Source organism: Sorex fumeus, unplaced genomic scaffold, assembly GCF_029834395.1.
Source record: "Sorex fumeus unplaced genomic scaffold, SorFum_2.1 ptg000010l, whole genome shotgun sequence".
Lineage (NCBI taxonomy): Eukaryota > Metazoa > Chordata > Mammalia > Eulipotyphla > Soricidae > Sorex > Sorex fumeus.
In genome coordinates, this window is record NW_026606067.1 from 25,758,995 (window position 1) to 25,786,788 (window position 27,794).

The 27,794-nt window shown below is 46.9% G+C and overlaps 1 protein-coding gene across 1 annotated transcript; it reads right to left on the reverse strand.

Annotated features, from left to right (window-relative positions):
- Positions 1-218: 218 nt before the first annotated feature.
- LOC130020165 (C4b-binding protein alpha chain-like) lies at positions 219-27,503 on the reverse strand. The gene is made up of 11 exons (XM_056110825.1): positions 27,318-27,503; positions 24,267-24,418; positions 22,945-23,127; positions 12,565-12,664; positions 10,007-10,092; positions 9,677-9,868; positions 8,261-8,443; positions 5,131-5,316; positions 2,996-3,160; positions 773-948; positions 219-545 (listed from the first exon to the last, which is right to left on the reverse strand). Exons 2-11 carry the CDS (start codon positions 24,412-24,414, stop codon positions 369-371), a joined length of 1,596 nt encoding a protein of 531 aa, XP_055966800.1. The 5' UTR covers positions 24,415-24,418; positions 27,318-27,503; the 3' UTR covers positions 219-368.
- Between the last annotated feature and the right edge of the window lie 291 nt (positions 27,504-27,794).

The window sequence follows — 27,794 nt, forward strand, 5'->3', positions numbered from 1 at the left end:
CAAGTGACCCAGCTCTGTGCACGGAAGGGGCCCTGAGTGACATGACTTTGTGCAGGGAAGGGGCCCTAAACGACTTGGAGGCAGTTTTGTTTTTTTCTTCATATCCCTAACTTTGGTCATTTTAATACTACTTTCAGGATTTCAGTCCCAGAATGGGGCCAACCCAGGAGGGGGTTGGTGAGGAATAGGACAGACAGAAGAAACGGAAGGACAGCATAAGGGAGGCTTGGGTCAGACAACCCCAGCACTGAGTTTTTATTCTGGCGTGGGGGGAGGGGAGTGGGTTTCTGGGAGTCTCAGCAGATGCGGCCACATGCCCATGCGCATTCAGAGCGCTGGAGGCTGCGTGGGTCCCGCTTGACCCCGTGTCAGAGCTCTGCAGTCTGTGGAACGTTGATCCTGATCTGCTCTATTTGTAGTTCCAGGAGTTGGATCTCGAGGGAGAGTTTGTACATCTCCTGGGCCAACTTTGCTTCTTTGGGGTCTGGGAGGCACTGCATGAGCTTCCAGCCCCTAGCCATGGACTCGCAACCTGCAGGGAACTCCTGGAGGACAAAGGTGGCACCAGTGAGGAGTGGAGCAGTTTGCAGCCTTCCCAGCTTTCCCACGAAAGCAGCTGTTCTCAGGTGAGGGCTGGAGAATTTTTCCACCACCAGCACGACAGGAAACACTCTGGTTGGCACCGCCATGAGTCAGGACCTGCCTCTGCTAGCTGGACTGTGGGGAAAGCACCCTTGGGAACTTCCTGGATGATGCACCCATTCACACTTACCCACTCACACTTGGGCACCCCTGGGAACCAGCTTCTGTCCTCTGAACAGGTGATGGTCTGGTTACCAACCAGTCTGTAGCTGGAGTCACAGTGGACAGTGATGCTGGCAGTTTCCAGGTACAGAGACTTGTTCTCAGACAGACGTCCGTGTTCTATCTCTGGTCTCTCACACTCAGCTACAATGAAAACACATTTTAAAGCTAATATATAAATCATAAAACATGTGAGCATCTACTAAAAATTCATTTTAATTGCTTTTTGGTTTGGGGGTCACATGCAGCAGTGCTCAGGGCTTACTCTTGCCTCTGTGCTCAGGGATCACTCCTGGTGAGCCTCACAGGATCCTATGGGATGCCAGAGACTGAACCAGGTCAGCCGTGTGCAAGGCCTGTGCTTCCCCAGCTGTGTTAGACCCCACTAAGCATTGTGACCATCTCAGTCACTGAGTGTTAGCACCAACCAGAGACTGGGCTCGCACAGATTGATTCTGTGTCATTTGGGCCTACCAGGCTGTGCTCCTGTGTCTAGGGAGCCACTGAGGATGCTCAGCTCAATGACAGGATGAAGGTGCTGTGCTTTCAGGCCCAACAGTGCTCAGGGACCAGAACCTTGGGATGTCCAGGGGCCATGCGGCAGCACCCAGATGTGCCCTGGTGGCTGTGCTCTCCCAGGCCCCCTTTCCACATTTGTATATAGTTTTTGTTTTGATTTGTGGGTCCTACCTGTCAGTACTTGGGAGCTACTCCTAGCTCAGTACTTTGGGGTCAATCCCAGTAACATGTGGGGGGCAACCTAGTGCCAGAAGTTGAACTCAGACCTGCACATACAGACCACACCCCCATTTATCTGAGGAAATGATGTCCTGAGATCTCAAGGTCATGACAGGTTTGAACATCAAGATGGTGCAGAGTATGTGACTCCAGGCACTCATCTATCAAAGCGAATGTCTACCTTGTTATGGTCCCTGTGGGGCCCAAGGGGTGACCTTCCTCCTGGCCCAGGAGCTCCACAGTGGCAGGGACCTGGACTGTGCACAGCAGTGGGAGATAAATCGGCACAGAGGCCAAAGTTCCCAAGGCCTGGTCTCACCCTCCCCTCACGGCGACCCCTCTTCTGAGTGAGTGAGACTTGATGGGAGGGAGAAGAGTTCTCCCACGCAGAGGTTGGGGAGAAGCGGGGTGCTCCTGCAGGGCAGGTTTTAAGAAAAGTTGCCACGGGCTCTGCTGCACCTGGGAAGTGGAGAGCTTGTGGAAGATACAAGACAACTGGCTCAGGCGATGCCTGAGGAGGCCACATCCTGCTCCTGCAAGAATGAAGTGGGATCCAACTGCCCAAGAACAGGCAACTGGATAAAAAAAAACTGTGGTACATCTACACGTTGAAATATTACACAGTCATTAGGAAGAATGATGTCATGAAATTTGCTTATAAATAGATGTATATGGACAGTATCATGCTGGGTGAAATGAGTCAGAGGGGTAGGGACAGGTATCTAACATATATATGTATGTATACACACACACTCACACACATATATATATATTATGAGACTAATATTGAAGGTGAGGGTAAACAGGGGCCAGGTGGACTGGTCAATGGTTGGAAGCTTGTCTTGGGAGTGTGTATGGGGGGGGGTAGCAAAGGGCAGTTAGGATAGAGAAGGGATCAGCATAACAATATTAGTTGGAAACGATCATTTTTGACAGGAACTGAGTGTTGAAAATAGGTAAAGGGATATACCTGATAACCTTTCATTATCTGTATTGCAAACTATAAGGCCGTAAAGGAGAGTGGGGCGGGGGGAGGGAGGGAGAGAAAGGGAGAGAGAGAGAGGGAGAGAGAGGGAGAGAGAGGGAGAGAGAAGAAAAGTGCCTGTCATCGTGGCAGGCAGGGGAGGGACCCTGGAGGGTGGGAGGGAAACAGGGACCACTGATGGTGAAAAAAGTACACTGGAGAAGGAATGGTTGTTGGAACATTATATGACTGAAATCCAATCATGAACAACTCTGTAAATGTGTTTATCATGTGATTCAATAAAAAAATTAAAAAACGAAAGAACAAAACAGGAGAGAAGGAAGTGGGATCTTCATGTTTCTGCGACCTCTTGTCCGTCTGCAGAGCTCCCTTGGAACATGCAATTGTTCCGAAGAAAGTGCAGTTTCCTGCTGCCTCAGGGAGGACAGCAGCAGCAGCCTCTGGCTATTCCCATCCTTGTGAATTTACCTTTACACTGAGGAGCTTGCGCTGACCAGCCCTCACTGTTGCAGGTGAGCTTGCTCGTTCCGACCAGCTTGTACCCAGGCATGCAGGTGTAGTACACCTCATCCGTTCGAAATCCCCTGACCTTTTTGTAAAATCCATGGGCAATGGCAGGGGGGACGTCACAGCCTGCATGGTGAGAAAGGGAATGGAAAGCAGGAGGGTGAACTGTTAGCCTACCCCTTGCGCGGCCACAGGGCCCTTCTCTCCTCCTGCCTTCGCTGCCTGCGGTGTTCACCGGCTCCATGCACCTGGGTCCCCTCCTGGAAGCCTCGGCTGAGACCACTTGGGGTCTCTTCCCACACCATGTGAGCTCACATGCAGTGTCTTTCAAAGTAAGCCAGGGCAGACATTGGGGTAGGCATCCCAGGTGAGTCCATGGCCTGCGGGGTGAGTTGTCACACCCAGGAAGATTGCCCTCAACCCAGCCCCAGGATCACCTCACACACAGTGGCAAAGCAGGAATGGGTTGCGTGTTGCCCTAGCCACTGCTCTAGCCCATCTGGGACCAAGTCAGAGTTCAGCAGTATTCTGAACACTACTGGACACCAGCTGCCCCTTAGCTCAGTCACAGACCCCTGTCCCCTTCTCTACAGCACATGTGTCTCTGGTGAATGCACCACAGAAGAGCAGAGCACAGAGGGAAGGCTGCACAGATGAGGATGCTCACGGCCCTGAAGCACCCCTCTTCTGCTGCCCCGGAGTTGGGAGGTCTGCAACCATCTGGACACCTACAGAGCCCACTCTGGCCCATATACAGTGACCAAGAACTGCCAGAAGAGACACCTGTCTTGGCTGGTCTTCGCACAGGCCCTACCTCTCCCTAGCGGGCACAGTCCTGAGGGCACCGCGGGGTGTTCCCATGGCCCCGGGTGGGCTCGGGTTCTGACCACCCCATGCTCTGTTTCTAGAACAGGTCACACCTCTGACATTGGAGTGTAGTAGTTCAGGCCTAGAAAACGTCAGGAAAATGCACTGTAGCTCTGTGGGTGTGGGGGCCCCTGTGTTCAGGACCCTGGGCCTCCTGGCATCATGTGTCCCTGCTGGGACACTCATGATTTCCCATGCACTGGGACAGTGATGCAGCACAAATGAGAGCCAAGCCCAACCCTCCTCCCCCCACCCCTTCAGTATGTCCTGCTGTCTGTTCTCATTCTCCAATCTGCCAATTACATGCCAAGGCCTAGAGGTGGCACAACTCCTGGGAAGCTAAGAAGATTCTTGACAGGAAGCTGGAAACTGCTTGTCCCAGCAGGGACAGGGCTCACCCTGCAGGGCATGAATACCAACACAGGCACCACTCACTGGTCCTGCCACCACCACTCTGCCAACTCTGCACCTGCAAGGCAACAGCAGTTGCCTCAGGGTCTCCTTTTCATGACTGGAGCCTGTTTACATGGCAAGAAGCTCCCATAGCTGAGATCTTAAAACCTGCGCCCACAGAGAAATGGCCTGTGAGGGCCAGGGTGGAAGTACCAGCTGGCAAAACACTGCCCTGCCTCCTGTTAGTTCCTTCCAGGGGCCACATTCAGTGCAAGTCAAAGATCTGTCTTTCTACAGAGGTGGGTCCCCATAAAATGATGGTCAGGGACTGGGGACAAGACCAGACTGTATGGGACCTATTTACCACCATACAGGGCCTTGTTAGTCAGCAGTGCATGTGCCACTGAAACAGGGGCACCTATACAGTAACAAGTCCTGGTGGGAGCAGTTTATGGGGGAAAGAATAGTCTAGAGGAGAGAGCAGTCTGTAGAGAAAACAGTCCAGGGGGAGGAAACAGTCCAGGGCAGAGAACAGCCTCGGAGGAAACAGTCTATAGAGAGAACGGCCTAGAAGGGAACAGCCTAGGAGGGACCAGTCCAGGGCAGAGAATAGCATAGGAGGGACCAGTCTATAGAAAGAACAGCCCAGGAGGGAGCAGTTCAGGGCAGAGAACAGCCTAGGAGGGACCAGTCTACAGAGAGAACAGCCTAGAAGGGAACAGCCTAGGAGGGAACAGCCCAGGGGAGAAATTACTCCTCCTCCAGCTCCCAGCTCTCTCAGGGCCAGCAGCCCTGCCACCATGCACGCACTCCCCACAGCATGACCCTGGGCTTACTGTTCTCACACGTGGGCTCCGGACTCCACGTGCCATCACTTTGACAGCTGGATTTGCGATAATTCATGCCAGGACAAAAGTATGTAATAGTATCTTCGTAAAAGTAGGTACACATCCGGGTGGAGCCTTGTCTCCACTGGGGCAGGATATGGCCTTGCTTCAGCACTGGTTTCGGGCAGCACACCTCTAGGAACAAGAGCAGGGCCAGTGACAATCTACCCCTGGGAATCCTGTGCTCAGACACTAGGGCAGGCTTCCAACACCATTGTCCTTGTCCTGCAGGAACCCCATGCTGCTTCTTAGCTACATCTCTTGGGAGACTTCCAAAACGAGATATTGTATTAAACCTGCATGAAATGTGAACTTCTAAAACTTGAGGAACTATATCCATTGACCCTTATGCACAACATCCTTGCAAACCATATGAGATCATCCATCTCATCCCAAGAGGAAGCCCCCTCAGATGTTCCAGATGATCCATCCAGAATAAGACCACTCAGTAGTTTAGTGTGGGCAGTCCAAGTAACAACCCAGGTACCTGCCTCTGGACCCTCATTCGTGCCCCTCAAGAGAGCGAGCGTCTCTGATGGGAGATGACCATGTCCCCAACTACCCGCCTGCCAAGTCACTCAAAGTCTGTATCAGGAGGGGAGGGCTGAGCTCTATCCCCACTAGCAGCAAGGATGCTGGTTCACAGCCTGCATGACCATGGTCACCCTGGTGACCTACTCCTGAAGAAGGGCGCACTCCAGCTTGGTGGCCCTGAGCCCTGGAGAGCCAGGCCCTTTGCTCTCCCGCAGCCCCGTGGCATGCTCTGAATCTCCAGCAGAGGTCCACCCTGGCCGGGTATGGTGAGGACCAAGTCAAGATTGTCCCGGCAAGTCACAGTGGTGTGCCAGCTGGCCTAATAGGAGGGTGGCAGGTGAACCTCACAGCTTTGCATGGCTCAGATGGTGGCTGCTGTTCCAGCTGGTCTGAAGGACTTTCGGTAGGCCAACACGTTTGTGCACGTGTGACCATAGAGTCCTGGGGTCAGGGGCTCTCCGGCCTACTGAGGCACCTGCCACACAGCTAGCACTGCCTGTGACTTGCTTGTGGAGACACAGCCTTGGAGGCAACCCCAGACACCTTTGTGCCTGGCGTCTAGGCCTGGAAGCTCTCCTCCAGCCCACACACCCCTGCCAGCTCTCTTCATACCCCCCAAGCCACCCACATCCCCATGCCTCGCAGAAGGCTGAGAGCTGGTGTTAGTCATGAGTGTGACTCTGGAGACGCAAGGTGACTCTCATGAGCTCCACTGCACAGGACCCAGCCCAGGCCATTCTCCTGCATGGACTCCTACACATGGGGGTCTGGGTTCTGGATGTGGGTTTATGCTTTCTTCCCGGAGCTGTGTGTACTCACACACACACACACACACACACACACACACACACACACACACACTCACACACACACCCTCCAAATGATGTGAATTTTGTTATTATGTGCTGTCTTCAAGCATGTGAAGTGGTATGTAGGCATGGGTACTTTTTTTTTTTGCTTTTTGGGTCACACAAACGATGCACAGGGGTTACTCCTGGCTCATGTACTCAGGAATTGCTCCTGGCGGTGCTCGAGGGACCATATGGGATGCTGGGAATCGAACCCAGGTTGGCCGTGTGCAAGGCAAATGCCCTACCCACTATGCTATCGTTCCAGCCCCAGCACAGGTACTTTTAAAAATGATTGTATTGAGATGTAAGTCACGTAGTAAAAAATTCACCCATTAAAATGTAAGAGACAATGTTGTGGATTTTAGTATGTGAGCAGGAGCGTTCATATACTATCATAGGGATATTTGCACCCCTCTGTGCTGGCTGGTCACTCCCTCCTCCTATCGCCCAGCCCCTGGGAGCTGTGTCTCCTAACTCCCTCTCTCTGCCCAGATGCCTACCTTTCACCTCCATGCAGTCACACCACCTGTGCTCACACACCTGTTCCTCTCACCAGCAAGATCTCCCCGAGATCCCCACAATGCAGCAAAACCTGGTATTGTTTGCATCTTCCTGTCAATCCATGTCTTAGGTGACAAGCATCTGGGCTATGGGCCCACTGTAAGTTCTCTGCTGCACCTGACCCTTTCAGTCTAGCAGCTGAGGGAGGCTGCCAAGCCCCCCAGGGCAGCTCAAGCTGGAAGGTAGGGCAGATCCTGTAGGAAAGCTCCACTCGGACCCTCCCTGTGGGTATGAGGGTGCAGGAAGCGTGGAGGTGCGACGGCCTGTGCAGCCTTGAAGGTGCTAGAGCAGGAGCACTCACTGGCTGCTGGATCTGCACGTCCAGGGGCCTGGATACGGCACCTCCCACGAGCCCACTGGTACTGTTCCTCTGAGGATACTGGGTCTGTAAAACCTGCTGTCTCTCCCTCAGGGGCCTTCCCTGTCCACCTCACCCACGGGAGACTTGGTGAGATAAATTCTTGCCAATAGCTGTGAGCTCTTTGGACATCTGCAGAGACCCCTTGATAATCTGAGCACTTTAGCCAAAGCTCTGAAGGAGAGGCTTTGGAAGCTTTACTCCGCTACCCCTGGAGGCCCCAGAGGAGTTTGCATTTTTGTGAAGGTAAAAGACCCCAGGCATCCCTGATTCTGTGCCCCTCATCCCCATCTACAGCACACAACTCTGGGTGAGTTACAGCAACAGTCCCAAGATCCACAACATCCAAAGTTGTTGGAAGGAGTTACCAGGAGAACCTTCTTATGTCCCTACACCAATATTAAAGTTTCATTATTGCTACAAACACTTTTTACAAAGATCGGCTTGCTTTACAGTTTTGGTATCAGAATTAGATGGCTATACAAATCTCTGGGCCCTTTACTGTTCTGTTTCAAAATAACCATCATAATAGAATGGTTCTGTTAGGACAGGATGATTTTCTGTCAACTTCAAGAAACTACTGAACCAAACATGAGACGCCCTTGAGTGCTGTGCACAGGTGCCAACACTGACCTCCTGTGCTCACTTCCTCGTGATGCTGAGTGGTCGGTCCCTGGATCTGATGAACATTTGGACCATGGTTCAAGTGAACCTGGCTAGTGTCCACCCATCAGTGCCCAGGGTGTGAGGGCTTCCACATGCTGTCCATACTCACTTTGCTCACAGATAGGAGGAGGGGGGCTCCACTGGCCGTCAGCTTCACAATGGATCACCCTGTTGCCTTTAAGCTGGAAGCCATCATCACAATCAAACTCAAGAGAGTCTTTGTAATGGAAGGTGCTTCGGAAGCCACCCATCAGCTTCCCGTGTCTCACCTCTGGGTAAGGACAGCTGACTTCTGAGGAATTGTGGAAAGACAATAGGTTTGAGAAATCCAAACATTTCACGACTCTGCTCTGCTCTGGGTGGTCTATTATGGGGGCAGACAAAGTTCATGCTTGTGACTGCAGCTGGTCAACACCTCTGCCACAGGAGCACCTCAAATGGTCCTGCTGGGCCCTGGCTGAGCACATCACATCCTCATCCGTTCGGGGCCTGGGCCTAGGTTGCCAGGAGTGACACAGTATCAAGTTCTCGACCTTTCCTTTGCTGGCCTGTTTCCCCAGAAAGTCAGAGGGAGGAAGTGGCTGGAGGGTGACCCGGACTTTGGGGGAGAGTTAAGGAGCCAGAGGCTTGGATTCTTACCACGTCCTCAGTCCTCAGTCACTCCCAATGCCTGAGCATCCTGCTGACCCTCCACTTCTGCCCAGGCCCAACCTCGGCTGCAGTCAAGGACCCTGGACCCCTCAGAGGGTGCTTCTGTGAATCCACATGGGGGTCAGGGCCCCTTTGATTCCCGAGACTCTCTGTCTCCTGCTCATTTCCCAGGCAGACCCAGCTGAGTAGTCCTACATTCCGTGTGACACCGAGACTGGCCCCCATGCCAGTGGCAGCAGGTGGCCGAACACAAGAGCAGCACTGCGGTCACAGCAGGCCTGGTTCCTCCCATGCTCAGCTGTCCTCTGGAGCTGGGTGAGCTGTATGTGGGCACAGGTGGCTGATTCATAGGTGCCAGCCAATGTTCCCACTACAGAGCAACACAGTTGGTGGTTCAGACAAAGGCAGGTGCAGTAGCAACTAACATGTGACCCTTCCAGGTCAAAGATCTTCATGGCCTGCACACGGCCTGGGTTTCCTTGTCCCCGGGAAGAACGGTGAAGGGCAATATAGCACCAGGTGTCCACGTCCCCCTGACGACTGGGCTGGCTGCTGAGCTTTGACCCAAGACCTAAGAGTCCTGGACACACAGGCATGGCCTCTACATAAGGGCCCTGGACACAGAGCCGTGTTCCCTACATGAGGGCCCTGGACACAGAGATGTGTCCTCTACGGGAGGGGTCCTAACTTTATCTGAAATCATGAGGAACTGGTCCAGCAGCCAACAGGTGTCTGTGGGTGGACAAATGGCCGGTCACAGAAATCAGTTTTTTTCTTTGAGTCACTGCATCCCCCAGTAAATACACTGTCTTTTCCTTTCGAAACAAATAATTCCGATCTGAATCCTACAGATTTACTCTTAAAAGTGACTTACTATGACAAGTAGGAGGGCTTGGGATCCAGACAGCTTGAGTCTTATTTTCCATTGAGCAGGAAATGGAAGCTTTCCCTACCAGTGAGAACGGAGGGTCACAGATGTAGGTGACAGAGGAACCATAGGGGTAGAAGTCCTCCTTCGCGCTGTGCCGCCCGTTGCTGATGGCCGGAGGCGGTGCACACTGGGCAACTGTGATAGAGGGAGAAGGACTGTGTCAGCGGGGAGGTACATCAGACTCTGGGCCACCACAGCAGCAAGGATGCCATGGCTTCAGGCCCACCACCAGGAGAAGACCCCACGCAGTCCCCTCATGAGTGTCTGACTCACCAATGCACAGTGGGAGAGGATCACTCCACTCAACGCCTCTGCCTTGGACTTCACAGAAGCTTCTGTCTGAGCCAATTAAGATGTATCTGAATAAAGTAGACCAAAGATTTTTAATGCAATTCTCCCATTCTAATTCAAAAAGGGCTCACTACTTGTATAGGTATGAGCATATGTGCCAGCCTCCGTAACTACTGGAGTGTGCTCCTTCCTTTAAGTGCATGTGGAATAGCAAACCAATTGTATATTGAAGAATATGTATAGAAGAATCTAACCCTCATCTTTACTTGGGAATTCCACTAAGAAGGTGGGCACAAGAAGGTACGGACCCCACTGTGTGACTGAGGTAAACTGTGACCCATTGTATTGTGTGGACTTAGAAACTGGAACAGTGCTTTCCTGTCTGGCTGCCCCCAGGACAGGACCAGGAGAGGCAGCCTTCCGTGCCTGAGCAGAGCAGAGAGCTGCACCCCTGCTTCTCCTCTCTCTTTGCCACCCAGCCCAGAGCAGGTGCTCCTTCTGGACCCACCTCTGCACCCACACTCTGAGCCTTGGCAATGCGGCAGTGGGTAGGGCAGCTGCTTCTTCGCAGAGGCAGGTGGCCCCACGGCAGCAAGATGCCGTGAGGCCAATCTCTACAGCCACTCACCAGGACAGGTGTCCCTGTCCTGGGGCCACCCACCTCTCCTTCATGGCCGTTCCCTGCCCTGCTGGTCTCTGGCCCTTTACCGGACAGACAACCAGACTCCCGCACACAGTCTCACCAGCTCCTGCTGACCAGTCCCTCATCATACCCACATACATTCTGTCCAAGCAAACCCTCCCCAGTGCCGCTGACATTGGCAGGCAAGAGAAAGAAGCTGGAGGCAGAGGGCTTGGAAAGCAGGAGGAAAACAAACCCCGGTTTCCAGCTGGTAGGACTCCAACCCAGGAGACCCCAAGAAAGTGATACATTTGATGGCAAAAATAATTTCTCCCAGGATCCTCCCAGGATGGGAGAAGCATGCTGAAAGTAGACTATAGACCAAACATGATTGCCACTCATTGCCTCTTTTGCAAACCACAACACCCAAAAGGAGAGAGAGAACAGAGGGAAATACCCTGCCACAGAGGCAGGGTGGGATGGGGGGGAGGGGGTACAGGGGGTGGGAGGGATTCTGGGATCCGTGGTGGTGGGAAATGGGCACTGGTGGAGGGATGGGTATTTGATCATTGTATAATTGAAACCCAAGCACAAAATTTGTAAGTCTACAACTGTACCTCATGGTGTTTCACTAATAAAAATTAAAAAATATGTAATTTCTCCCAAAAGACAGGTCAGAAGGCCAATAATAGAGGGGCTAGAGCCATAGTACAGCAGGAAGGGCATCCCATGAGATTCCCTGAGTTCTGCCAGGAATAATGATTTCTGAGAACAGAGCTAGGAGTAAGCACTGAGCACCGCTGGGCATGGTCTAAATTCTCCCCTCCCCCACAAAGGGCAATGATAAGCTGGGGGGTGGGAAGTGAAATTCATATCAGAAACAAGTCTATATACATGTGCATAGGATTAGGTCTTAGAAACTCAATGAGTAATGGGGGGAAGGGCAGAAGTCATGCTGGATAGCTCACAAACATATCTCAAAGAAAGCACAAACAGAACTTAGTCCTATATTAAGTTCTTTCCTCAATGGGGAGTTTTTATCCCTTTTACTTTTCAATAAACCTTTCTATTTCTAAAAAAAAAAAGCAAAGGCAACAAATTCAGCTTCATTTATGATAGAATAACTCTATACTGAAACTCTAAGATAACTCATGTTTGTCTGTTAAATTTGAAATTTTTCAAAATTGTGATGCTTCTTAAAGTTTTAGAGCAAGGTACAAGTTAATATGAGCAACAGAAATTTGCAAACTGTGAAACTATGAAATCCCTACAAAGAGCAATTTGGCAATGTCCAAATTCTCAAACCTATGGTCAGACTCTTTGATCCAGATTTCCCAGTCTGGGAATTTACCCAACAGAAGGAATATGCACAAAATGATGTAAGACAGGTCCTGATCAGACACTGTTCAGAAAAAATATGGTACAGTCATCAAAGGGATCGCTGTCACAGGACATATGGACCCAACAGAACTGTAGTGGTAAAAGTGAATCAGTGAGAAATCATTTTATATACAAACATGGAAATATCTCATGTATGTATTGATATGTATACCAATAGCAAGAGTCAAGACTACATTTATATGTCAAATTTGCAAATGAAAACATACACTAGTAACCTGTATTATAAAAAAACACTAAAATACATAAAATAAATAAAAACCCCTGTTTAAGGACATGTGGGACAGATAGTGATGGTGAGGAGATGAAATTCTCAATATATGCCTTTTACTTGTGAATTATGTAAACTTTTAATGTAACTAATATCATTTAATAATAATTATCAATATTTTTATTAAATGCCATTTATTTTATAAGACATTTATATTAGAATTAATTAGAAATATTATTTATAATATTATTTAGATCAAGTTAATTAACTATAATTAATTTTAAAGGTATGCTTTGTAGGTTCCCTCACCCTTCCAAACAGCTGAATAATATCTCAGATCCGAAAAGGAGGTCTGTCTGAACTATCACTTGTCCGTTGCGTAATTCTCCTGGGTTTCTGCATCGTTTCTCTCGAGAGGAAGAAAGATGATGATTAGATTTTAAGTACTAACTGAGAGAGCTTCGGAATATGGGGCTGATGGACTAACTCTGACCTCTGCTTCCAGAAAGACCCAAAGTTCAGATTTAAACGTTATACTAATCCCAATTCACTACATTCTTACTATGGAGGAAAACAAACACAACAGAGGTCTCTATAATTTTTTTTCTTGTACATTTTACAAATAGTAAAGTTATTTTTACGTGTCCTTATGGAAGTGCAGTTCACAGGCTGGGTTCTGCACACTGATTGGAGAGCAAGGTCCCTGCTGGTCTAGTCACAGCCTACCTGTGCTCAGTCATGAGGGGCAGGAAGGCACAGAACAGAGGCCACACAGCCTTCCTGCTGGTTGCACCCAGCCTGGCTGTGCATGATAACAAGTCTTGCCATCTTCTTCCAAAGAGCAGATATCCAGGTGAGCTTTCCTTGAAAGTTGCACTATTAGTACTTTCTAGACACAACTTTTTAACATACTGAGATTATCTCACCCGCACAGCAAAGCTTGGTAAGCTACCCGTGACGTATTCAATATGCCAAACACAGCAACAAATCTCACCATGATACTGGGCCCTCTTGAGCAAATTGATGAACAATGGGAGGACAGTGACAGTGACAATAACTCTGGTTTTCAGTACACTGAAATGAGTTTGGGCAGGCGCCCAGATCCTGGCTAACTATTCGCCTCTATCAGGTACCTTCCTACCTGGAACTGGCTGCACATTTCTTCACCACTCTGTGATTCATCCTACATATACAAAGACATCCTAACTTAGGCTCCTAACCACATAAAAACACACAGGTAACAACCCTAAACTATCAAGGTCATGGTGGTAAAGCAACGCAAAACCCACTTGGCTTAATAAGTGAAGAAGCTAGCCCAGATGACTCAGTGAGTAAGATCCAGCTATATAACCTCTCTGATAAGGAATTTAGAATGGAATTGTAAAGGATGCATACGGAGTTCAAAGAAGCAATGGAAGTAGACTATAGACTGAACATGATTGCCACTCAATTCCTCTTTTACAAACCACAACACCTAAAAGGAGAGAGAGAGAACAAAAGGGAATGCCCTGCCACAGAGGCAGGGTGAGATGGAGGGTATGGGGGGTGGGAAGGATACTGGGATTAGTGGTGGTGGAGAATGGGCACTGGTGGAGGGATGGGTATTCGATCATTGTATAACTGAAACCCAAGCACAAAAATTTGTAAGTCTACAACTGTACCTCATGGTGTTTCACTAATTAAAATTAAAAAAAACAAAACGATGGAATGCATCACCAGTAAAATACAGGAGGAGGGCCTGGAGCGATAGTACAGTGGATAGGGCATTTGCTTTTTATGCAGCCAACCTGGGTTCGATTCCCAGCATCCCTTATGGCCCCCTGAGCACCGCCAGGAGTAATTCTCTAGTGCAGAACCAGGAGTAACCCCTATGAATCGCCAGGTATGATCTGAAAAGCAAAAAAAAAAAAAAAAAAGAAGGAAAGAAAGAAAGAAAGAAAGAAAGAAAGAAAGAAAAGAAAAAATACAGGAGGATATGAGAGCAGATATGAGGAAAATAAAAATGAAAATGCAAGCAGAAATGACAGATCTGAAAAACCTGGTAGGTGAGATGAAAAATTCATTGGGAGGCCTCACCAACAGAGTAACAGTTGCTGAGGACAGAATAAGTGAGCCCAAGATGTTTAAGAATCTCCAGACTATAGTAGATGAAAAAGACCCTCAAAATAAACCAAAAGATGACAAGATAAGATCAGGATGAAACCAAGAGGAACAACACAAGAATCAATGGAGTACCAAAGAGACAGGAATAAAACTCTGATGAAGAAGTTTATCAAGATATCATTGTTGAGAAGTTCCCAGAACTGAAGAGCACATGCACCCAAATCCAGGAGGCCAGAAGGGTACCAGCTAAAAGAAATCCAAATAAAAAGACCTGAAGATACATCCTAATCAGAATGTCAAAAACCATAGATAAGGATACAATACTGAAAGCAGCAAGATCAAACAAGGAAATTGCTTATCAAGGAGCATCCCTAAGATTCATGGCAGACTTATGAGTGGAAACTTCCAGGCCCAAAGACAGTGATGAAATATAGTGAACAAACTCAATTAAATGAATTCCACACCAAGAATATATTACACAGCCAGACTCTCATTTAGATTTGAAGGAATACACAATTTCACAGATAAAGAACAACTCAGGAACTTCATACACCCCAAACCATTGTTTCTAGATGAACTAAATGGGCTACTTTAAGATAAGACAAGTGCCACAAGTACACCAAACTCTTACATAAAGATGACTCAAATTCCCATCAGAGTAATCTCTCTCTCATGTCAATGGACTAAATACACCATTCAAGAGGCACAGAGTGACAAGATGGATTAGAAAATTGAACCCAACATTCTGCTTGCCTGCAAGAAACACATTTAGACAACCAAAGCAAGCATAGGATAAAAGTCAAAGCTGGAAAACAATTCTCCAAGCAAAAAATCCCCTCAAATCCCAGGGTATCAGAATACATAGACTTTAGGCTGAAGAAGGTTATTAGTGACAGTGAAGGTCATTTCTTAATGATCAAGCTATCATTAAGTACACCAGGAAGAACTCACACTCCTAAATGTATATGCACTTAATGAGGGATCATCAAAATACTTGAAAGAACTACTAAAAGACTTGAAGAAAGACATTGATAGCAACACAATATTAGTTGGAGACTTTAACACCACTCTGTCAACTCTCCATAGATCAACCAGACTAAAGTTCAGCAAGGAGATACTTTATTTGAGGGAAGGGTTAGTATATATATACAGGACTTTTCATCTCCCAAAAGCTGAATACACATTCTTTTCCAGTATATATGGACATTCTCCAAGATAGACCACATTTTGGGCCACAAAACATACCTCCATAAAATTAAGAGGATAGAAATTATATCTACTATCTTTTCAGACCATGATACACTTAAAATAGAAGTGAAGCACGTGCAGAAACGGAGAATCAAATCAAACACCTGGAAATTAAACAGTTCACTAGTGAACAATCAGTGGGTTAGAGAGAAAATCAAAGAGGAGATTGAAAGATTCCTGGAAACAAGTGAGAATGAGGATTCAAGCTACCAGAACTAGTGGTACAAAGCAGAAGTATTGTTAAGAGGAAAGTTTATAGCTCTGCAAGCATCCATCAGGAAGGAAAACAAGGCGTACATCAGTAACTTAACCTCACAGCTTAGTGTTGGATAATACTGGGTTGTCCTTGCTGCTCCCAAAGGGAGCTTGAGGTTTATTGAGCCACTCCCACAACAGTGCAACTGATGTGCACCCAATTCCATCAGGCTCTAATAATCTTATGTTGATTTTCTCTTTCCTTTATGTCATTTGCATGGTACATTTAGCAATGTCCTTTTTGTATAGACACAGGAAGACGATGTTATGCTATGTAACATGGGAGTTAATTGACTCTAAAATAGTATTTACTCCTGGGCATCCATATTTACTTGACTTAAGCCTCAGTTGTCTTTAGTTCCTAGAACTCTAAGAGCAGGGTCCCGACAAGGGACTGATGGACCCAGGGCAAGCTATCCTTGCATCAAAATGGGCCAGGCCAATAACTTAATACTTAACTATAAATTAAGAGCACGGTTATGGACAAGCTATGCCATGACCCAAAAAGCAGTAACTATTCAGTTACTGGGGGTAACTGGGGTAACCCTGCTGGGGTTAGGAAAGACTAACCTGGCCTGAGTACTGCGGTCTGGAATATATAGTGAGATGTCCCCAGGAAGAGCCAAACTGTAAGCTTGATATATCTCTTACTGTGTTCATACAAAATGATATTGCTAGAAATATTATAAGAAGTAAATTGACTTTGACTGTTTAAATAGATTGTTAGCTGAGGTAAGGAAAAAGCAGTATACCCTGGATGGAATCCCACTATTGGGCAGATCTCCTGGTAATCTGGAGTGCTGAATTTTTAGATAAGATTTTGTCCTTGAGTTAATCTCCTGAAGGAGAGGCTTTAGATCTCTTTGTTGTTATGATAATGTTCAATCCCACCTTTGTATACACACCCTTCATGATTTCTATATAACCATGCTGTAAGGGGTAAGAAAAGGAGTGCTGTTGGTGATGCTGAGAATTGACTCTGGAAACAGATGTTGGGGACTAGATGCTGAGGACTAGATGCTGAAGACTAGACACTGAAGACTAGATGTTGAAGACGAGAAGGTCGACTATGAGAGGTTGAAGATGAGGAGGAGAACTGAGACTAGGGAGACTCTGGAGCTAGACTCTGAACTAGACTCTGGAACAAGACTCTGGGAAGGAGGTGCTGAGAAGGAGCTGAAGATACTGAGGACTAGGTCAAGAGATGCTGAGCAGGAGATGAAGACGAGATGCTGGGACAAGACGTTGGGAACCAGAAAGTGGGGACTAGATGCTGAAGACTAGATGCTGAGGACAAGACACTGAGGACAAGTGCAGTGATGAGATGTTGAAGATGAGGAGGAAGAGAATGAAGACTTTGGGACTAGAAGGAGAACCAGATGACGACAATGACTGGAAGTAGACAACTATGAGAATGCACCGAGACGAGGAAGAAGGGATAGCAAAGGAGAGGACTTTGAGGTCCATGAGGAGACTAGGATTATGGAACGCTGATGAAAGGGACTACAGCCAAAATGATGACCACAACTGTGCCATAAGGGAGAGACCAGATGACAGGTGTGGATGGATTCATGAGTGAGTCCATTCAAACCTTTAAAGAGAACCTACTGCTAATTTTTTCAAACATTTCCATGAAACTTAGGAAACAGAAACACCCCCAAACAGCTTCTATGAATCAAATATCACCCTGATACCAAAACCAGACAGAGACACTACAAAAAAAGAAAATGACAGATAGATGTCCTTGATGAACACAAATGCAAAGATCCTCAACAAAATACTAGCAAATAGAATATCAACGACTCATCAAAACATCATATACCATGACCAAGTAGAATTCATCAATCCAAGGATGCAAGGATGGTTTAACATTCACAAGTCAATCAACATAATATGCCATATTGATAAAAGATTAAAAACCCTATGGTCATATCAACGGATGCAGAAAAAGCTTTTGACAAGATCCAGTACTCATTCAGGATGAAAACTCTCATCAAAATGTGAATTGAAGGAACTTTCCTCAATATAGTCAAAGCCATTTGCCACAAGCTCACAGCAAGCATTATTCTCAAGAGGGGCTGGAGCGATAGCACAGCTGGTAGAGCATTTGCCTTGCACGTGGCTGACCTGGTTCGATTCCTTCATCCCTCTCAGAGAGCCCAGCAAGCTATCAAGAGTATCCCGCCCACAGGGCAGAGCCTGGCAAGCTCCTGTGGTGTATTTGATATGCCCAAAACAGTAACAACAAGTCTCACAATGGAAATGTTACTGGTGCCCGCTCGAGCAAATCGATGAACAACGAGGGGACAGTGCTACAGTGCTACAGGGAAAAACTAAAAGCCTTCCTTCTGTGATTGAGGTCAAGACAAGGTTATCCACCCTCATCACTTCTATTCGATATAGTACTGGAAGTGCTCCTCAGTTAGGGAAGAAAAAGATATCAAGGGCATTCAGATAGGAAAGAAAGAAATCAAACTCTCACTATTTGAGGATGACATGATACTATACTTAGAGAACCCTAAAGCCTCTACCAAAAAGCTCCTAGAAAGAATAGACTTGTAAACGCTTTGATGTTCAGTCAGTAACGGGCTCACCAGGTTGCCTGACAGCCCCGTCTTCCCTGATGTTTCAGTTCCTACTAGCATCTCTCTCCATTTACAGTATTTGATCCTTGGAGTGGATCACGTTTTTTTTTTTTTTAATTTTTATTAGTGAAACACCATGAGGTACAGTTGTAGACTTACAAATTTTTGTGCTTGGATTTCAGTTATACAATGATCGAGTACCCATCCCTCCACCAGTGCCAACTCTCCACCACCAATGATCCCAGTATCCCTCCCACACCCCCAGGCCCCCCCATCTCACCCCGCCTCTGTGGCTGGGCATTCCCTTTTGTTCTTTTTCTCCTTTTGGGTGCTGTGGTTTGCAAAAGAGGCATTGAGTGGCAATCATGCTCCGTCTATAGTTGACTTTCAGCATGCATCTCCCATTCTGGAGGATCCTCCTAACACCCTTTATTTGGTGCTCCCTTCTCTATCTGAGCTGTCTTTTCCCCTAGCATGTCCTAGCATGTGTAGCTGGCCTCCAAGCCATGGAGTAAACTTCCTGGTACTTATCTCGGCTATTCTTGGGTGTTAGTCTCCTATTTTGTTACTTTATATTCCCCAGATGCATGCAATCTTTCTATGTCTGTCCCTCTCTTTCTTACTCATTTCGCTTAGCATGATACTTTCCATGTAGTACCACTTGTATGTAAATTTCATAACTTCATCTTTTCTAACAGCTACATAGTACTCCATTGTGTAAATGTACCAAAGTTTCTTTAACTAGTCATCTGTTCTCGGGCACTCAGGTTTTTTACAGATTCTGGCTATTGTAAAGAGTGCTGCAATGAACAAGGAAGTGCAGATGTCACTTCGACTATACTTTTTTGCCTCTCTGAGATATATTCCCAGGAGTGGTATAGCTGGGTCAAATGGAAGCTCAATTTCTAATTTTTTGAGAATCGTTCATACAGTTTTCCGAAAGGGCTGAACCAGTCGGCATTCCCACCAGCAGTGAAGGAGGGTCCCTTTCTTGCCACATCCGCACAAACACCAGGGTTGTTTTTGTTCTTTTGGATGTGGGCCAGTCTCTATGGTGTGAGATGATATCTCATTGTTGTTTTGATCTGCATCTCCCTGATGATTAATGATGTAGAGCATTTTCTCATGTGCCTTTTAGCCATTTAGATATTTTCTTTGAGAAAGTTTCTGTTCAATTCGTTGCCCCATTTTTTGATATGGTTGGATGTTTTCTTCTTGTGGAGTTTAACCAGTACTTTGTATATCCTTGATATCAACCCCTTGTCGGATGGTATTGGGTGAATATCCTTTACTATTTTGCAGACTGTCTTTATATTTTGGACACTGTTTCTTTTGAGGTGCAGAAGCTTCTTAGTTTAAGATGGTCCCATTTGTCTATCTCTGTTTTCACTTGCTTGGTCAGTGGCATGACATCTTTGAAGATACAAGTGACATCTCTGAAGAAGTGACATCTTTGAATCTTCAGTGTTGTGGAGGGTTTTGCCAACCTTGTCTTCAATGTACCTTATAGATTCCAGTCTGATGTTGAGGTCTTTAATCCATTTTGTTCTTACTTTTGTGCATGGTGTTAGGCAAAGATCTGAGCCCATTTTTTTTTTGCATATAGCTGTCCAGTTTTGCCAGCACAATTTGTTAAAGAGGTTTTTCTTACTCCAGTTCACATTTCTTGCTCCCTTATCAAAGATTAGATGATTATATGTATGGGGGGAGATGTCAGTATATTCAAACCTGTTCCATTGGTCTGCAGTTCTGCCTTTGTTTCAGTACCATGCTGTTTTAATTATTACTGCTTTGTAGTAGAGTATGAAGTTTGGGAGGTTGATTCCTCCCATTTTATTTTTCCCAAGAATTGCTTTAGCTATTAGTGGGGGTTTATTGTTCCATATGAATTTCAGGAGCGTTTGCTCCATTTCTTTTATGAATGTCATGGGTATCCTTATAGGGATAGCATTGAATTTGTACAATGCTTTGGGAAGTATTGCCATTTTGACAATGTTAATTCTCCCGAGTGGATCACGTTTTAACAGTCCTGTTTCTTACATAATAAAGAAATCCTTGGTTGAAAAATAAAAAAGAATAGATTTGTATAGTAGGGTGGTAGGTTACAAAATCAAATCCCAAAGTTTCATGACTTTCTTATATGCAAATAATGAAAGAGAAAAAATGATTTTTTTTAAATCCTGTTACCAATTGTGCTGCAGAAAATCAAGTACCTTGGAATCATTTTAATTAAGGAGGGAAAGAACCTGTACAAATAAAATTACAAGATGCTATTTCAAGAAATAAAAGAGGATATGAGGAAATGCAAACACACCCCCTGTTCATGTATTGGGAGAATCAGCATTGTCAAAAACATTAAACATATTCAATGGGGTGCCTATAAGGATACCTATGACATTTTTAAAGAAATTGATCAAGCATTCCTGAAATTCATATAAAACAATAGCCCTCCAAGAAGAGCTAAAGCAATCCTTGAGGGAAAAGAAGATGGGAGGCTTCACCTTCCCCAACTTCAAACTGTATTACAAAGTGGTAGTAATTAAAACAGCATGGTATTGCAATAAAGATACATACACAGACCAATGGAATAGAGTCAAATATCCTGACACAGACCCTCAAATATACGATCACCTAATCTTCGATAAGGAAGCAAGAAATATGAAGCAGAGCAAGAAAAACCTCTTTAACAAGTGGTGCTTGGAAAATTGGACAGCTACAGGTAAAAACATGAACTTTGACTTCTATCGAATACCATACACAAAAGTCAGATCAAAATGGATTAAAGACCTTAACATCAAACCTGAATTCATAAGGTACATGGAAGAAAATATAGACAAAACCCTCTATGACATTGAAACTAAAGGCATCTCAAAGATGAAACACCACTATTTCATGACACAGTGGTGCAAGTGAAAGCAAAGATTAACAAATGGGACCACATTAAAATAAGAAGCTTCTGCACCTCAAAAGGAACAAAAAGAAACAGTGACCAAGATACAAAGACAACTTACAGAATGGGAAAGGTTTTTCACTCAATACACTTCTGATAAGGTGTTAATGGCAAAGATGTACAAGGCACTCATAGAACTTTACAAGAAAAAAACATCCAATCTCATCCAAATATGGGGGAGAAGAAATGTACAGAAACTTCCTTAAAGAAAAGATTCGAATGACCAAAAGGCACATGAAAAAATGCTCTACATCACTGGTCATCAAGGAGATTCAAATCAGAACAACAATAAGATATCATCTCATACAACAGAGACTGGCACACATCCAAATGAACAAGAAGAACCAGTGTTGGTTTGGATGAAGGGAGAAAGGAATCCTCATTCAGTGTTGGTGGGAATGCTGACTGGTCCAGTCTATTTTGCAAAACAATATGCACATTCCACAGAAAAACTATAAATTGAGCTCCCATTTAAGCCAGCAATACCACTTCTAGGAATATAACCTGGGAATCCAAAAACACACAGAAGAAACATCATCAGTAATTCTGCGTTCATTGCAGCACTATTCACTATTCACTATTCTGGCTACTGCCAGAATCGGGAAATAACCTGAATGCCTGAGAACAGATGACTGGATAAAGAAACTATGGTACAACTACACAACGGAATACTACAAAGCTGTTAGGAAAAATGAGGTCATAAAACTTGCTTATAAATGGATGATCTTGGAGAGTATCATACTGAGTGAAATGAATCAGAAGGAGAGGGACAGATACAGAATGACTGCACTCATTTGTAGGATATTTTAAAAATATTATGAGGGCTGGAGCGATAGCTCAGTGGGTAGGCATTTGCCTTGCATGCGGCCTACCTAGATTAGATTCCCAGCACCCCATATGGTCTCCTGAGCACCGCCAGGAGTAATTCCTGAGTTCAGAGCCAGGAGTAACCCTTGCGCATCGCCAGGTGTGACCCAAAAAGAAAAAGAAAGAAAGAAAAAAATATATAATGAAACTAATAATAGTTTCCCAAGCCAGGGAAAACTAGCTTGCGGGGGTGGGTGGAGGGGATCCGGGGACATTGGTGTTGGGAAATTATACTGGTCGATGGAGGAGTGGGTGTTGGAACATTGTATGAGTGATACCAAATCATGAACATCTTTGTAGTGCTCTAACTCACAGTCATTCAATAAAAATAAAAATTAATATTAAAAAGTGAGTTTGTATAGTTGGATTCCTAGTTCTGTTAGGTGATCACTGAGCACAGAGCCAGGAGTATCCCATGAGTATGACAAGATTGCCCCCAAAGAGTAAATAGGGAAACACAAATTTGCGGTGCATTGCAAATAAGTCTTTTCTGATTATGTAGTAAAGCACAGGCTTTCTTGACAAGACGATTAGCACCTATATTTGTGCTGTCTTCTGTGTTTACTCATATGTTTATATTTTAAAGTAACTGTGATGCATGACTTACTGTCCTTATTTGCCTTCATATGTTTCCTCCCTGAGACATTTTGATGAAAGGAAAAATGAGACGTGGTCACTTACTGACACAGTTGATGGAGGTTTTCCAGTCACCTGAGTCCTCACAGGTCAGGAAATAGTTGGAGCCCGTCTTTATGTAGCCGGGTCGGCACATATACTTCAGAACAGTTCCACTTTCAAAGTCTGTCTCATTCAACTCAGTCATTGGAGCAGCATAGGATAAAACTGGCGGGGGGCCGCAGTCGCCTGGCAGCAGATGACAGGACACCCCACATTAGTGCACGTAGCCCCCTGTTTAATCCCAAGGCCTTTAGGGCAGCACTGTCCCTCCCTCCTCTGATCCAAATGGCCATTCCTTTAGTCCACTGAGCTCCTGCAATGCATGTTCGCACATCAATTACAATGACAACAGACAAAGATCATGCCTTCCTTTCTCTGCTCATCTGAGATAGCTTCTCCTGAGAGGGGCCAAGCCTGACTCGGTCAGTATTTGTGCCTCAGCCTACTGGCTCAGAGGATGCTCACAGACTCAGAGTCCTGCAACTACCTCAGCAGAAACACTTCACAAATTCGCGCATGGAGCACTGGATTCCCCAAGGAAGGGAAACAGTGATGTAGAAGAAAATGTTTTTAATGTCAACATTTTTGCCCCTTTTGGAACATTGAATGATAGAAAAGAGGAAACATGGAGTCTTTGAGATAAAATTATTTTTTGTTCAGTTCCGTTTTTTGACGTCTAGGACATCATGATGGAAGCAACTCTGCATCACTGCAGCTGAGCACAGGGGTGAGTGGCATCTGGTCACTCCAAAGAGCCTAGTTCTATCCTCCACCAACACTGACCCTTGACCCTAACTAGTCATACACCCGCATTCCTTTGGTACTTGCCAACTGCTCCTAGAGTCAAAACATTTCTTTTTGTTTTATTAATTCACCTTGGAACATAAAACTCTTAAAACCACTTCCCTTGCCAAAATGAAAAGCAGCCTGCTGTGCTTCTCGGGTGCACAGGGGACAGACACACCTCTGTCCGCTCTGTTAAACCCACCAGCAGGGAAAATCTCAGCAGACCCAGACAAAACAGGTTATTTCAAGTCATGGTTGGGTGCCAGATTGTCTTGGAATTGCAAATGCAGGAGCCTCTAGAAAACTGTCTCCTTTATTGCAAAAAGCAAATTCTCCTAAATCCTAACTAATTCCAAGTGCCCTTAAATTCCGAACCTTCAACAAACCTTCATCTCCCCTGACGAGCTAACCCTTCGTTGCTGAAGCTCCTTTTCTACTGCAGCTGTATCATCTCCTGGTTAGTCCTAGAAGTGGCCAGAGGTGGCCTTGGCTGCCGTTCACTGGCCTGCCCGCCGCTGCCCAGCCCATCCCTCACTTACCCAGAGCAGAGGCCAGCAGAGCGGCGGCCCAGGTCAACCGCAGCAGCGCTGGGCAGAGGCGCCCCGGCGGGCCCGGGAAAGAGCCGGCCTGGCGGAGGCTCCGACTAGAGGCGCGCGAAGGATGCGCGGCCCGGTACCTCCAGGACATCTTCCTGCGGAAAGAAGTGCTGGCTCTGGGCTCTGTGTCCTGTGCCCGGCCCGGGCGAGCAGAGCGCGGCCCTGCCTTGTGCACGGCCCGGCCCAGGAGACACTGTGGCCGTGGCCCCGGAGTGAACAGTGAACAGAGGCAGGGCTCCAGCGACAGCCCACTGCTCCCATTTGGTGACCTGCCTGAGACGGGAGATGGCTCCCCAGGAATTGCGATTGACAGAAAGATCAGAATGGGGCATAGGGACATGTGGACTCTAGTCTGGGAAAACAAAGAACCACCATTTTAAAAGAAGTGTTGTTTGGGGGCCACCCCTGAGTTACACCTTGAGAATGCGATGTTTGTCTTCCCATTTGACCCTGGGTGCTAAAATCAGAAGTGGGTTCTGACTCATCTGCCCACACTGTCGGGGAGCTGGGAAAGTGTCAGACCTGCACCCAGAGTGCTGGTTACCCAAGAAAACCTGCTTCTCCATGCTGTCTCTCCAGTGAGGGTATTTGTTTAAGGCTTGATCTTGGTATTCTCAAGGCAGAGCTCTCAGTTTTGTTGGTCTATCTGGGGGCACACCTGGCAATCCTCAGGGACTATTCCAAGCTCTGTGCTTCTGGGTCACTCCTAGCAGTACTTGGGGCACCAATATGGTGGCAGGGATCAAACCCCAGGCCTCCCTACATGTAAAACATACTCCAACTGGTCAAGCCAGCCCCCAGCCCACAGTCCACTCTCTCTAGCAGGGAAGGCCTGCTCTAGGCTCTGTGCTACAGATAGCTCATCTGTAACACATAACAGTGGGTAACAACCCAGTCAGAACCAGCTCCTCTCCCTCGGGGCCCAGCAGAAAGGAAAGGTGCTCCAACCCAGAGACTAAGCAGAGTCGGAGTAGAGGGACCAGAGATACCAGGACCCAGCCTGGCTTTGATCCATCAGCCTCTCCCTGTTTTGACTTCTTGGTCGAGAACTTGCTTGTTCTGACTCCTGACCCATTTTACTTATATAACCCATCACTCACCACCACAGGAATAAAGGTGCCCCTTGTCCACATCTTTGACCCTCACCCCAACCCTGGCAGCCACCTTAAAAACCAGTGCAAGTCGTTCTTCCCAAGGCACAACTGGGTTTCCCCAAGTGTCTTGTTCGTCTTGCAGGTACCTCACATCTTGGTGACACCTGGTGACACTGCTTGGAGGCTCATCAAGTCCCCAGACATCTTCTCTCTGGGGTCTGCTGGAGGCCAGCATCAGCCTGAGAACCTGCTGGACCTTCTGCATCCACTTCCACAGTCCAGGAGTGGGGCCCCCCATTCCCTGCCCACCCCCGGCCTCTCACAAAGCTCCTGCACCTGTGACCAGCTTTGTGCCAATAGCCTGAAAAGCAATTTCCTAAACAGCCTCATGTCCCAATTCCCCTCATCCCACAACTCCCCCCGTCTCCCTCTGCTCCACTCAAGTGAACCAACCTCTGCTCCCACCTCGTGAGGGCTCACTCTCCCACACACATGCTGGAAGTGACCCAATAACCACACCCATTTTTACACATGCCCAGGTGCAGGGCCACTCCTGCCTTAGTCTCCATAGGACGGCTTGCCCCACCCATATCCACCTGCACTGCTCTGGTTTGTGAACAGAATCCCTTGTTCACCCCCAAGTCCACTTTTCCCTTCTGGAATAGACTGCAGTCCCTCGAGAGCCTTAAAAAAGAGTTAAGTCATCTTCATTTTGACTTGGCATTGTGACTGATCTACTACTACTTGAGACCAGATTTGGCTTCCTTGGCAGAGCAGATGATGCCGTACACAGAGATCAGTGGTGGCTGCCCTCACCAGTCTTTAGAGCCAGCTGGCAGCCTGCAATTCCTCCCTAGGCTCCTTGGGGACCCCCTGTGGGTGCAGCAGTGAGGTAGGTCAGTTCCTGGGCCCGAGCTCTGGAGCTGCAAAGCCACAGTCTAACTCTGAGACTGAAGGAGTCACTCCCTCTCCTTGCAGCTCCCCCTCTCGCCTCGAAACATCACCACTGAATTTAGAGCATCTTATGACAATTAAATTCAAATCACCATTCTGGTCCCTACAAAGTTCAAAATTCTGGAACTGATCATGAAAAACTAAGATCACCCTAGCAAAAGTCCTCATGTTTCAATAACATGATCACTTTTTTTAAAAGAAAGGATCATATTTATTTATTTATTTATTTATTTTTCTTTTTGGGTCACACTCGGTGATGCTCAGGGGTTACTCTGGCTCATGCACTCAGGAATCACTCTTGGTGATGCTCGGGGGACCATATGGGTTGCTGGGATTCGAACCCAGGTCGGCCATGTGCAAGGTAAACACCCTACCTGCTGTGCTATCATGCCAGCCCCTCATTATCACCTCTTTTTTTTTTTTTTGCTTTTTGGGTCACACCCAGCAGTGCACAGGAGTTACTCCTGGTTCATGCACTCAGGAATTACTCCTGGCAGTGCTAGGGGGACCATATGGGATGCTGGGAATCGAACCTAGGTCGGCTGCGTGCAAGGCAAACGCTCTACCCGCTGTGCTATTGCTCCAGCCCCCATTATCACCTTTTAATTCCTCTCAAGAACCAAAGTCAACATATGTGCTGTGTTTGAGAAAAAGTAGCATGGCTCTTGTCAAAGCAGTAGAGTCTGAGAATCACTGGAAAACCCAAATTCTCCTTCCACTAGTGAATACTTTTCAGCATAATCAGTCCCTGACCCATTTACATGAGAGTTGTGTCTGAGAAGGAGAGAAAGAACTTTCTAATTTACACCAGACCCCCTTGCAGAACTGGAGAGATTGCTGCAGAAATCACCCCAAATGCCTGGTTTTATTTCTTCTTAACCCTCTGATCTGGACTCCTTCCTTTGAGCCCCTTAACATCCCACCTTATCTCAAGGGTCCCACTGACCTCAGAGTGGCTGTGGAGCAAACGGAAGAGTCCAGTGTGGTCCAGTGTTCTCCCAGGAACACAGCTGCAAACCCCCCACACCCCAGGAATCTCGGAGTCACACTCTGGCAGTGTGGCTCTACCACAGCTTCCCAGATCCCCACTTCAGTCAGGGCAGCTGGGTTGAAATGGTGAGGGAGACTGCCCGCTGGCCTTGTGAATGATTAATAGTGGACAGAAGGGCTCAGCTTAACCCGATGACAACACCCCCTGGCTCATATGTTGTAATAGTTGACCTTCTCCTCTGCCAACCATTTCCCCTAAATGAAAGATAACATGAATTTGATGCCAGGATTTTTTTCTCTTCATAAAACACAAGAGTTTTGACAAGATCTAGTGTGACTGACCTGGAAGTTTCTGGCTCTGCAGGGTTGGGTGGACCCCCGAGAGTCCTCTGTCTGTGATCCCAGAGCCAGTAGGAGGGAAGAGTTTTTCTGT

Excerpts from the sequence above, each read along its gene's own strand:
- LOC130020165 (XM_056110825.1), bottom strand. The coding sequence starts at position 24,414 with ATGTCCTGGAGGTACCGGGCCGCGCATCCTTCGCGCGCCTCTAGTCGG. Across the intron at positions 3,161-5,130 it reads GGAGCCCACGTGTGAGAACA|GCTGTGACGTCCCCCCTGCC; the intron begins GTAAGCCCAGGG and ends CTCACCATGCAG. Across the intron at positions 949-2,995 it reads GCAAGCTCCTCAGTGTAAAG|CTGAGTGTGAGAGACCAGAG; the intron begins GTAAATTCACAA and ends TTTTCATTGTAG.